Below are 13808 nucleotides of genomic sequence, written 5' to 3'. Positions count from 1 at the left end.
CCTAAGTGCATACAGCATCTCCATCAACAACAGACTTCCGTTTTCATGGAGCAATAGTTGTAGGGGTTAAGGTGTGAACAATGGGATTAAACCTAAGTGATCCTAGGTCACCAAAGATAAAAGGCAAAGAATGTCAGAGTCGACCACTATTTTCAGATTCCACTAACTCACTAGTAAAAGAATGAAAGCATTGCTTTAAAAGGAAAATTCTCATCTTTCAATAAGCTAAGCAGGAAGCATATTACAACGACTCTGACTTCCTAGCATTTGTTTGTATTTCCTCTGCTATGAAAAGGTCGCAAAAGGAAGTGCTACCATCTTCCAATTTTAAAAGTCAAACATCTCACTCCCCAGTTTTCTAGCACGTGTGAGCTCCAGTCAATACAAGAACAAGAAATTTAGACCTGGCCCTGGCCCTGGTCCTGGTCCGGTAGCTCAGTCAGTATCATCCAATATGCAAAGGCTGTGGGTTCTAACCCGGGCAGGGCACATACAAGAAGCAACCAATGAATGAATAAATAAGTGGAACAAATCTCTCTCTCTCTCTCTCAAATCAATCAATTAAAAAAAAAATTTAGATTCCTAATAATGCTAACAAGTGTGAAAAAAAACACATACAAGTTTATAATTTAGAGGAAATTTCCAACTTACTTGTTCTGAGGTGAACAGGGTCTTGTTAAATACTGGCACATCGGGAGAAGAAGAAAAGCAAAAGCTATCGTTGCAAGAACTACAGAGAGAAAATGTACAGTTAAATTTTGTTATGTGTGATTTATTTTTCCATTATAAAAAATGGCATAACTTATGGAAACTTAATCATTTCCCAGAATACTTTTCTCGGCAAGTAGATACAATCAAATTAACCAGAGAAGAAAAGTATTTTCCTTTAGCATCGCACAGATAAGCTCTTTAAAAAAAAAAAGTGCCTGATTTGAATGAAGTAGAAGCATAGGTAGATTTTCTCATTCTCTTCTATCTCAACAAGAAAAGATAAATAGCGGGCCATGGTATTATCCACTCACAAGTCTAGCATTTTGTTCATATATTATACATTTCCATCATTGCTTAGCTTAAAAACTGATCAGAAAGCTGACAGTCAAATTACCTTGATTAGATGTCAATGTTTCTACCTGTGGAAACATCAGTAAGGGTTGCCAATGACCACTGAGCCAAACTGGACTTTCTGGTAACCTATCAGACAAGGGGCCACAGCCAAAGTGATCCTGTTCTGGTGTCATAAAGCTCATGAGGTTTGTTCAGATTATGTTGGCAGGTTTGAAATATGTATCTCAAGTGGCTCAAGGAGGAGTGATGGGAGGAAAAGCCAGACTTATAAAGAAAAACTTGATGAATGGCATAGTGTACACTACTAAATCTTAACTTTTGAATGATGATAAAAAATGGTGAACACATTTCCTTTTAGGTTAATGTTAAGAATAGACAGAAATTAATTTACCTGCTGTACATATTGTAAAAACTACTTGAACTGAGTCAAAGAAGAAGAACATAACTAGGAGAGAGACAGACGCTCCAATTGGAAGGAACAGGGCCTGGGTAGAGTCAATAGTTTGGATACCTAAAAGAGAGAAAAAGGGACATATTAATGTACAGCATGCCATGTACTTTAGATTCATTAACTTATTAGAATGCAGACAGTTCTAGGGACTAGTATATAAGATCTAGATAGGGTGATAGGGTGCCAAGAACAAAAACAGAAGCGAAATCAAGAACATTCAAAGGTAGTAAACATTCAGATTTGTCAATCTGAGTACATTTGGGGTCTTGTGTAAAAGGTAGTTTAAACCCACTGACTAAAATTATTTCTCATCATCTGTGGGTTTAATGTACTGATGTTAATAACTCTTCCTCACTGTTGCTAACAGTTGAGGACTAACTGGGGTGGGGAAAGGGAGAGAACATTAACATCTGAAAACAGCAAATCAGAAAAATTATCTTATGGGAACGTTTTAAGGAACAAATACTAAGTATTTAGCACAGTGGTTCTCTGTTCTTGGCTGATCATCAGAATCACCTCGGGGAGCTTAAAAAAAATTACAATGCCCAGGCCCAAACCCAGGATGAACATAACTAGACACAAAAGGTTGCAATTATCAACCAACATTTAAAAACTGTTCTTCGGTAAACTTACCCATCCCCAGGAACATTATTTAGGGATTTTGGTGAAATAAAATATTTCTACAAAACAAAATTGCTTCTTATTAGCTGGGTAGATGAGTCAAATAATTCACTTAGGAATAGAATAATTCAATATAGGAAGAGTGATCTATATGTCAAGACAAACAGAAGCCCTAGCCGGTTTGGCTTAGTGGATAGAGCATCGGCCTGCAGAATGAAGGTCCTGGGTTCAATTCTAGTCAAGGGCACATGCCAGTGTTGCGGGCTCAATCCCCAGTAGAAGGTGTGCAAGAGGCAGCCGATCAATGATTCTCTCTCATCACTGATCTCTCTCTCTCTCTATCCCTCTCCCTTCCTCTCTGAAATCAATAAAAATATATTAAAAAAAAAAAAAAGACAAACAGAAATGACCTGGAGAAGAGGTCTATGCTGTATCTCAGTATAGCCCATGGATCATTTGGTGGGGCTGGGGGAGGGGGGAGCTTACGGACATTTATAAGACAAAACTCAATGAAATCTCTTAACTATATTTCACTTAGTTTTGTGGGGTTTTTTTAGTGTTCTACAATAGTCCAAAGAACTAGAGGAAACTACAAAATTTTAGGTGCCTTTCACAACAGAAAATAATGGTTTCTCAAATGAGTGATTTTTATTATAAGGTAATAAAAACAAATCTTTTTAAAAAATTTATAAATCTTAAAATACACCCACTTTTCTGTAAAATGAAGCATCATATAGTCTACAGATTAATTATATTCGTTTAAAATATGAACAGAAAAATTAAATGGCTGGCTAGAACAAAGACTATTTAGTAAGTCAAACATGAGAAGTATTTGTTTATAATAAATCTACATTTTAGAAATTCATTCTGCAATTAAAATGCAAAACTGAATACAAAGAACCCTTCTAGAATCAGACTGAACGCGGTTTTTCCTTTTGGAAAGCACAGGTTTTAGCGGGGGATCGGACACTGCTTCCACCGCTGTTTTACAGAAGGGTGCCGAGAGAGCTTCCCCAACAGCAGCGTCCCCGGACAAGCTAAGCCCCTTTGGCTGCCAGCACTAGCGACCTAACACAGTGTGCACAGCTTCGATCGGCACTCTCTGAAGTCTGCAGAAAATGGGCCTGAAGGAAGGAGCTAGTAATTAAACATTTAGCCAAACCAGGGACATCAAAACAAAACAGCAAAGTAAACAGAGCAGCCATAATTGGGAGGACTTAGGTGCAGCTGCATTATATTTGAAGCCAAAATCAACCAAAGAAAAATGCCTGGTATTGGAATTACAGATTTATACAGAGACATTTTTAGCACTCAGTGAACATGGCTATAGGCTAATTATATGTCTGATCATAAAGCGGACATCAAGCAATACACCAATGTATTGCTGATAAGAAAGTTACTGATTTTGTACCTCCAAGAGAGAAGCATGCTTTTAAACAAGTATTTACTGAATACCTATTATATAGTAGGCAACATGAGGATTTTAAAAAGTCATTTCCAGACCTTACAAAGTGTAGAGTGTAGATGGGGAGATAAAGATGTATGTCCCTATTAATGAAGAGAATTCCAAATGTATGTTTCCATCAATCCTCATAGTTAAAATAAATTATATGGGAAACCAAGTAAAGGACTTCACGTTATTAGATAATGGGAAGGGAGGGGCACTTAAAAACCCCCCACTTAATACTAATTAAATGAAGGACTGATGTACCAGGGGTAAAAATCTTTATACAGATTTCTTGGGGCAGGCGTAGTGATGAGAAAGGGCGAGAGGAGGGACAATTAGAGAGGACCTTGAGGGACCCCGCCCTCTCCTTCCTAACTCCTGCCATACGGTAAAACACAGCACCCGCACAGAGAGGAGCATGAAACAAACGAGAGGAGCACAGTGAGTCATCACAGCTCCTTCCTCCCAGGCCAAGAAACAGAACCTGGCCGACCTCAGTTTTTCCTGTGCCTACTCCTCACTAACCTCTCTCTCCCGCCTCCAAAGGGTTAACTGCCTTTCATGATTCTTTCTTCTTTGCTCTACTTTGTTTTCTACCCAAGCATGCACCTTAAAATGCTAATACATATTTATCTTGCCTGTATTTTTAAACTTATTATATACATGGAATTATGTAATATGTATTTTTTTGTGTGTGTCTGGCTTCTTACATTCAACATTGTGAGAAATATCCATGCTGTTATGCCTAGCTGTAGTTCACTCATTTTCATGTCTTGATTCTTATTTATTTTGGGAGTAAGCAAATACAAGCTTTAAGAAACCTCTATCACTCACTTTCTCCTTCAAATGGTTCAGAACATTCTTGCCAAAATCTTTGTTTTTATAAAGATTTTTAAGTTCATTTTTAGAGAGAGAGGAAGGGAGAGGGAAACATCGATATGAGAGCGAAACATCGATCTTGGCTGCCTCCTGCACGCCCCCTACTGGGGATGGAGCCCGAAACCAGGGCATGTGCCCTGGCAGGGAATCAAAGGAGCAATCTTTCACTGCGTGGGACAATGTCCCACCAACTGAGAGGCACTGGCCAAGGCTCTTGCCAAAATTTCAACACTAAATCCATATCTTCCTTTTCTTATAAGCTTCCCCCCAATTCTACACTGCTGCTCATTTGTGACTTCAATCTCTTTAGCACCTACACAATCCCTTCTATTCCTCTGTTCATCTTTCAGGCTATCATTTCTTTGATTTTTTGATAAATGCATGCCATTCTTCCTGCCATCCCTTCAATCTGGAATTGTGTTATGCTCCATATCAAGTACTGGCCTTCTCTGCAATGGTTATTTCTTCCATTATGTGGAGTGTAGACTGCATTCTAGCTTAATCTGTGCTTATCTTTTTGGTATCCATGGCCCAGATTAGGCACTGAAGAAATACATTTGTTGATGATAATTCAGCATAACATAGGAGGTAGACTTAAGAAAATGACCATTTAAACAACCATTTCCTGTTTTTTACATGCTGATTAATAATGAAAAATTAAAAAACTGATGTTGCAGGTATCTTCTTTCCACTGTATGGACTCACTTAACCACTTATTTATTTGAGGATAAAATTGTACTTAATTTTATTTCTCTTAGGTTTCTGTGATGCAATGTAGAACAGATTCATAATCTGGTGTAAGTACATCATTTGCATATATGCTATATAACACAGGATTTTTAAGAGTTTCAAGAGTATAAAGTGATTTGGCTTAAAATGTTGATAGATAGCAAACTGCTAATAATTTAACCTGAAAATTAGATCTTGACACTGGGTTTTACCTGGTTCCTGGTAATTTATTGGTATGGCATTCTACCTCCTACAAGGATCTATGTTATAAGTTTAAGAAAAGACTCATACTTAAATGATTCTACTTACTGCATTTATCATGCCCACTTTATACTACTGGGGACAACACATTTAACTGGGTAAAAATGGGCAAGTATAACTGCACTGGTGGGATATTACAATAACTAGAGAAATTGAAGTAGAGATTAAGTGATCTCCAATTTAACCTCCAAGATCCTCCATATGTCTTTCTAACTTTATGTTAGATCCCTAGTATTTCCTCCTGATTCAGAGGTGATGTTAACCTGTAGGTCATACTCGCTCTCTGTGCCTGCTGTTATGTCCTTCCCACCTGGAACAACGACTTCTCCCCCAATCCAAGTTCACTGTTTCAAGTCAAACTCACCTTTTCCAGGAAAGAGTCCCTCACTAATCTGATTCACTGTTGCTCACCCGGACTTGCCTTTCTCTTTACGCTTTAAAAAATATATTTTTTATTGATTTCAGAGAGGAAGGGAGGAGAGACAGAAACCTCGATGAGAAAGAGTCATCGATTGGCTGCCCTCAGCATGCCCCACACCAGGGACTGAACCCACAACCCATGGGAATAGAACCGGCACCTCTTGGTTCATGGGTCTACACTCAACCACTGAGCAACACCAACTGGGTTCTCTTTACTCTCTTTGTATATAAATGTCAAAATGACTTTAAGTACCTCTAGTACTTCCTCTGATCTGTTGATAGTGCTTGTTCAGAAGGATTCTGAGGCTATGCTAAGGGTCAGAAGTATCTACTGTAGGTATCAGATGGGGAGCAGTGTTTGCTATGTCTGTCTTAGCATTTATCCCCCGTTGGAAATGATTTTGCCCACACTACCCCACCCCTGGGACAGCTTGGGAACCAGCTCTTACACTTTTGCATCTTTCAATATACTTAGCAGAATGCCGAATGCATAGTAGATACCCAATACCAATCTCTTAGTATTATCAAACCTTATCTCCTTATTTCTAATTCCTTTTCTTTTTATAATAAACATTACCAACATTCTATCACTATACTGAGGTACAATTTATAAAATTCACTCGTTTGAGTGTATAATTCATTTTTTGTGGTAAATTTACCAAGTGCGAAACCATCCCCATAAAATAGTTTTAGAACACTTTCATCACCTCAAGATTTCCTCATGCCAGGTTAGTTCATTATTCCCATCCCTAGGCCCAAGCAACTAATCTACTTTGTCTCTATGTATTTGCCTTTTTGGAAATTTCATATAAATGACTCATACAATATGTATTCTTTTCTGTCTGGCTTCTTTTACTTAACACAATGTTTTGAGTTTCATCCATAGTACAGCATGTACTTCATTCTTTTTAATGCTGAACAGCATTGATGTATAGATAAATAGACCATATTCTGTTAATCCATTCACTATCTTATGGATCTTTGAGTTGTTTCTACTTTTTGGCTATTATGAATAATGCTGCTGAGCATTTGCCATATAGCACACTTCTGTGTATTTTTTTAAACAAGTATTCTTATAGAATCTTAAATTCAGAAGAGATACAGTACTTTGTTTTTACAAGTACTTGAAGTAACTATCTTTAAGAGTCACTGAATGAATTTATGATTCACTAACAAAATTATCAGCCTCAACAAAATATTGAAATGAAGTCATAAACAGGCAGATAGTCATCTATCTTGCTTATCTTTGGGAAGATAAAGAACCCCAGCAGCAAGCTTTTAGGCATGAGTTAAAAGCAGCACACAGGAAATCAGTAGCTCAGATTCAAAACCTAATAACCTAACAAATTATACCATACAGATTAGATTTTGTTACAGCAAACGTACATCTTGAACCCAGTGGATCAACTGGGTCAGTGGTCGGCAAACTCATTAGTCAACAGAGCCAAATATCAACAGTACAACAATTGAAGTTTCTTTTGAGAGCCAAATTTTTAAAACTTAAACTTCTTCTAACGCCACTTCTTCAAAATAGACTCGCCCAGGCCGTGGTATTTTGTGGAAGAGCCACACTCAAGGGGCCAAAGAGTCGCATGTGGCTCGCGAGCCGCAGTTTGCCGACCACTGAACTGGGTTATAGAAACAATCAAGTTGAAATGATGACAGGCACGAAAGGTAACTGACATAAGGCGCCTTACTATTATTGCTGCTGTTGCCACTGAAAGACCCCGAAGAACTGCTACTGTCTTTCTCTTTATCTTGATTTTCAAAGTCCATATTAAGGGACCTGTGGAAAAATTGGATAGGCAGTTTTAGTTTTGCTTTAGAAAGAAGTTGTTTTAAAAAGTCAGTAACAAAACAATTTTTAAAAGCTAAGGTGTCAGGAGAGTAAGGAAGGTCTCTTTTGACCAATTCTGCAAAATAGTTCTTGCCACATTTCAAAAACAATCTACATTCCTTCCAATATGTCAGAGTTCAAGAGTTTTAAAAGCGTTCCACTGTGGCTGAATCTTCCAGCACATCCTTAATTACTTCCGTATGTGATAAATACCTAGAGGGAGAAATGTCGGGTCAAAGGGCAAGCACAATTTGAGACTTTTACATACTACACTACTACTTCCAGAATGGTTGGCCCAATTTACACTATACCTTGTCAGCTTTCTCAGCAACACATATCTGAGTTTCTATTATATGTGGGACTGTTCCAGATACTGGAAGGACAATAAATAGTGAGTAAAACAGGCTTTACACGGAAAGAGGGAGAGACTGACAATAAACAAGAGAAGTATGTTAAGCACATGGCCTATTAATGGTAAGAGCTAAGGGAAAAGGGCAGGAAATGGAGAGGTTAGGCTTGAAGTTTTAAATAGGGTGGGCAGGGAAGGCCTCATTGGTGTGACTGCTGAGTCAAGATCTGAAGGAAGTTTGTCAGTATGGGGGACTAAAAATGCTACCTCTGTTTCAATTTAGACTTCTTTAACTCTGAACAATTTTGTGTGTATGAGCTTGCCCACTTATTTCTTTGTGAACGACCTGTTCAAGTGCTGGTTCAGTTTCTATGTTCTTTTAAAGGGATTTGAGGGTGTTTGTGTGTCCAAAAGAACTTCCTGTGCTGATGGAAATGTTTTGCATCGATACTGACCAATGTGGTAACGTTAGCCACATGAGCACCCGAAACGTGGGAGTGCACTGAGGTACTGAATTCTACATGTTATTTTAATTTTAACCAATTTAAATTTAAAGAATTTGAGAGCTAAAACTATAAAACTTTTAGACAAAAACATGGGGGTATATCTTTGTGACCTTGGATTTGTTCAAGCCATTATAGCATTGCTGATTTTCTGACCATTTGTTCTATTCACTATTGGTGGGGCGGGGTGGGGGGGGGGTGTTGAAATCTTCAGCTACATTTATGGATTTCTCTTTGTGGTTCTATAAGCTTTTGCTTTATGTATTTAAGATATTTTAATAGATGTATAAACATTTAGGATTATTACATCTTGTGCATAATTGATCCCCTTTATCATTATTAAACACCTTCTTTGTAGTAACACTTGCTGTGAAAGTTGCTTTGTCTGATACTAATATAGCCACTCCAGCTTCCCTTTGCTGAGTATAAGCAAGGTTATCTTTTCTCAATCTTTCACTCTAAGTATTTTTTCTGGCTTTATATTTATAGCAGTGATTGGATTTTGCTTTTTAATTCAATCTGATAATTCCTACCTTTTAATTGGGGGGTGTTTAGGCCAGTTTCATTTAATGTAATTATTGCTATGATTAAGTTATCATGTTGTGATTTGTTTTCTATTTGTCCTATCTTTTTTTTTTTTGGTTCCCTTTTACCTGCCTTCTTTTGCATTAATACAGTATTTTTTTATGATTCTGTTTTATCTTCTTTGATGTCTTATTAGCTATAACTCTTTGTTCTTTTATTTTAGTGGTTGCTAAAGTTTATGGTATACATTTCTAGCCCACAGTTATAGTATACTACTTCATGTACAGTATAAAATCTTACAGTGGTTACATTTATTTTTCCCCTCCCAACCTTTGTACTATTACTGCCATGCATTTTACATGTTATGCTATAAACTCCACGATATATTTTTGTTTATACACTCAATTACCTTTTAAACAATTTTAGGTTAAAAAAAACCTTTTATGTTTATCAATGTAATTACCATTTCTTGATCTTCATTTCTTTGTGTAGCTCCAGATTTCCAACTGATACCATTTTTAATCTGCTTGAATCCATCCTTTAACATTCCTTGTAGTGCAAGTTGGTAATGAATTCTTCCAGGTTTTGTATATCTGAAAACATCTTACCTTGTCTTCATTTTTAGAAGATATTTTTGCTATAGGATTCTATGTTGACAATTTTTCTTTCTGTACTTCAAAGGTGTTATTCCACTGTCTTCTCACTTGTACTTGAATTCAGTGAGAAATCGGATGTCCATTCTTATTTTTATTCCTATGTACGGAACGTCTCTGCCCCCCTGGCCCTGCTGACTGCTTTTTGGTTTTCAATTTTATCACTGGTTTTGAGCAATTTGATTATGATGTGTCTTTGGTGTAGTTTTCTTCATGTTTCTTATGCCTGGAGTAGGGTTTCTTAGATCTGTGGGTTACAGTTTTTATCAAGTGTGAAAAAATTTTGGCCATTCTTTTTTATAATGTTTTAAAATTGATCTTAGAGAGAGTGGAAGGGAGAGAGAGAAAGAGAACCATCAATGTGAGAGCAAAACATCAACTGGCTGCCTTCCGTACTCATTCTGACCAGGGATGAAACCCGCAACCCAGGCATGTGCCTGACCAGAAACCAAACCCACAACCTTTTTTTAAAAAAATATATTTTATTGATTTTTTAGAGAGGAAGGGAGAGGGATAGAGAGTTAGAAACATCGGTGAGAGAGAAACATCGATTAGCTGCCTCCTGAACGCCCCCCACTGGGGATGTGCCCGCAACCAAGGTACATGCCCTTGACTGGAATCGAACCCGGGACCCTTCAGTCCATAGGCCGATGCTCTATCCACTGAGCCAAACCGGTTAGGGCCCCACGACCTTTTTGATGCATGGTTCGACAGTCCAACCAACTGAGCCACCAGCCAGGGCGTGGCCATTCCTTCTTCAAGTATTTTCCTGTTCCTCCCTTTCTTTTCCTCTCTTTCAGAGACTCCAGTTACTCATACATTAGGCCGCTGGAGGTTGCTGTTGGATGTTCTTTTCATTAATTATTTTTTTCACTTTTTCTCTATTTCACTTTGTAGTTTTTATTGTTGTATCTTCAACTTCATGAATCTTTTCTTCTGCAATGACTAACTGATGTTGATCCCATCCAATGTATTTATCTCAGATATTATTTTCATTTCCAGAAGTTTAATTTGGGTAGTTTAGAATATCTAGCTAACTTTTATACATATGTAATAATTGTACTATCTGTTCTGATGTACTTCTCTGTTAATTCTAACATCTGTGTCAGCTCTGGGTCAGTTTTGATTGATTATTCTCATTATTGGCTATGTTTTCCTTTCTCTTTGCTACCTGGCAATCTTTGCTTGTATGCCAGACTTTGTGAATTTTACCTTACCTCAATATTTTTACATTCCTATTGGCTGCTTGATATTTTTATCCTATATAATAAAGAGGTAATATGCAAATTGACCCTCATGCACTCACAAGATGGCTGCCTATGACCAGGACAGCAGGGGGGGTTAGTGAGGGACGACCAAACGACTGAACAAGCAGGCTGCGTGGGGTGACCAGGCCGGCGGGGGGGGAGGGAGGGGGCAGTTGGGGGCGATTAGGCTGGCGGGGGAGGGGGGGGCAGTGAGGGGCAACTAGGCCAGCAGGGGAGCCAGATAAGGGCGATCAGGCCGGCACGCAGAGGCAGTGAGGGGCGATCAGGCCAGCGGGGGGTGGGCAGTTAGGGGCGACCAGGCAGGCAGGCAGGCAGGCAGGTGAGCAATTAAGAGCAAGTGGTCCAGGATTGTGAGAGGGATGTCCGACTGCCGGTTTAGGCCCAATCACTGGGATCAGGCCTAAACCGGCAATCAGACATCACCCAAGGAGTCCTGGATTGGAGAGGGTGCAGACTGGGCTAAGGGGAACCCCCACTCCCATGCACAAATTTCATGCACCGGGCCTCTGGTTGTACTATAAATCTTCTTAAGCATTATTCTGGGATGCTGTTAGTTACCTGGAAATAGTTTAATTTTGTTCAGGTCCTGCTTTTATGATTAGGCAGGTCTGAAGCAATGTTCAGTCTAGGGTAATTATCTCCTACCACTGAAGCAGGACCTTTCTGAATTCCTTACCTAATGCCACATGAATCATAAGTTTTTTCCAATCTCGCTGGAGGGAACAGGCACTTTTCCTTTTAATTCTTTCACATTGTTCTTTCCTCAGTCTTAGCTCATTTCCTCACATGTAGCATTGACCCACACTGATAAATGCTCAAAGGGTATATATCTGCAGATCTTAAAGTTTCTCTCTTTGTAAGCTTTCTTCTTTTTTGCATTCTGACTTACTAAATCTAGCTGCCTCAGCTCCGCCTCCTCACCTAGGGAATCTTTCTCCCTGTACCACAACCTGGAAACTATCTTTAATTTTTGTTTAAAAGATTATTTTTGACAAAAAATTACGTACAAATGGTTTCCAACTTTATGGTAGTTCAACTTGACAATTTTTCAACTTCACAATGTGCAAAAGTGAAACACATTCAGTAGAAACCAGCTCTTCTCCAGCCTCATGAGAAGAGAAAGATAGCGATGAACCCTGGTGCTGTCACACACCATCACCCAGCAATGCTTCAGCCATCCTTCTGGCCCAGCACGTTTTCAACTATGTGTATTAATGGCGAATACCCATACAACCACTCTGTTTTTACTTTCAGTATAGTATTTAATTACATGAGATATTTAACGCTTTATTATAAAACAGGCTTTGTGTTAGATGATTTTGCCTAACTGTAGGCTATTGTTTAAGTGTTCTGAGCACATTGAAGGTAGGCTAGTAAGCTATGATGTTCAGTAGGTTAGGTGTATTCAATTCCTTTTTGATTTACAATATTTTCAACTTACAATGGGTTTGCAAGGATGTAACCCCATCATAAGTCAAGGAGCATCTGTATATTTAAGGTATACAACATGATGTCTTTTTATATGTATACAATATGAAATAATTACCATAATCAAATGAATTAACATATCTACTACCTCCCATAGTTGCCTTTTTTATTGTGGTCAGAACACTTAAGATCTACTTTCTTAGCAGATTTCAAGTATATAATACATTATTATTAACTACTAGAGGCCCGGTGCACGGAAATGCGTGCACTCTCAGCCCAGCCTGCACGCTCTCACAATCCGGGACCCCTTGGGTAGGGCCCAGTCCCATCACAGCATGGCTCTGGTTCCCTGGGCCTGCAGGCTGGGGGGGAGGGGGAGGGACCCAGAGGCCAGTCCGATGGCAGCATGGCACCGTTCTCACAGCTCCCACCACTGCACCGTGGGCGGCCAGGACCCAGGACCAACTCCCGCCACAGGCCGCCGGGACCCAGGACTGACTCCTGCCATGGGCCCCTGGGACCCAGGACTGACTTCCGCCACGCCAGCCGGGACTCTAGCCTGGTGTTCGGATGTCTGTCCAGACGTTTTGGTCATGACGGACCCTGGCTCTTTATATATTAGGACAGTCACCATGATGTATATCCAGTTATTGTTCTCTCCCTCTCCCTCTCTCAATGCTCTACTGTAGGTCTGTCAAACTCTTTGGGAACTTACTACTAAGATGAGTAATTATGCTATTTTGTTTCTGAGCAGCTGGAAAGGTTAGAGAGAGATGGGTGTCAGCTTTAAGTAATATAGGAAATCTAGCAAAGCTTAGCTAAGGGATGGTAAACATAAGGACTCCTAAATCAAAGATTTGTTTGGCTTTTAGAATCTAGTTTTACTTGATATCATTTTCCCCTCTGTACTTAGAGATGTGAAAGCCTGGTGGGAAATAAGCAGTCTACTTCATAATTTTTTATACAATATTTTATGACCTGCTTTTCTTATGGAGCTTTCTAGCTCAAAAATGGCACCATCTTTGGATCCAGGTATTTAGGCCATAAACCTTGGGAGTCATTCTTGACTCTTCTCTCTCATACATACTATATCCATCCCCTCAGCAATCTCATCCTTAATCTACTGATACCTCATTCCACCCCTATTAGCCTAGTTAAGGCCATCATCAATTGTTGCCTGTACTAGGGCAACAGTCTCTCCCAGGTTTCCTTTTGACACAACAATCTATTTCCCATACACAACCCAGAACAACCTTTCCAAAACACAAACCAGATGATGTCATCCACTGCATTCACCTGTCGAAGGCTGATTTTTCCAACTGCACATGAACAGTCTCCTGGATGGACTGTATGCTAAAACAAGTCTCAACAA

General features: G+C 39.1%; 1 protein-coding gene across 1 annotated transcript in view; it reads right to left on the bottom strand.

Moving 5' to 3' along the window:
- The window catches only part of SPPL3 (signal peptide peptidase like 3), a 114233-nt gene that overhangs the window by 20626 nt on the left and 79799 nt on the right, over window positions 1–13808 (bottom strand). Inside the window, exons 3-5 of the mRNA XM_080649934.1 lie at window positions 7571–7659; window positions 1457–1576; window positions 652–730 (exon numbers count right to left, since the gene is read on the bottom strand). Coding sequence (XP_080506060.1) covers window positions 652–730; window positions 1457–1576; window positions 7571–7659 — 288 coding nt within the window. The remainder of the gene's footprint in view (window positions 1–651; window positions 731–1456; window positions 1577–7570; window positions 7660–13808) is intronic.

This window comes from Plecotus auritus, assembly GCF_963455305.1.
Source record: "Plecotus auritus genome assembly, chromosome: 13".
NCBI lineage: Eukaryota > Metazoa > Chordata > Mammalia > Chiroptera > Vespertilionidae > Plecotus > Plecotus auritus.
This window is presented reverse-complemented; position numbering and strand designations above follow the sequence as displayed.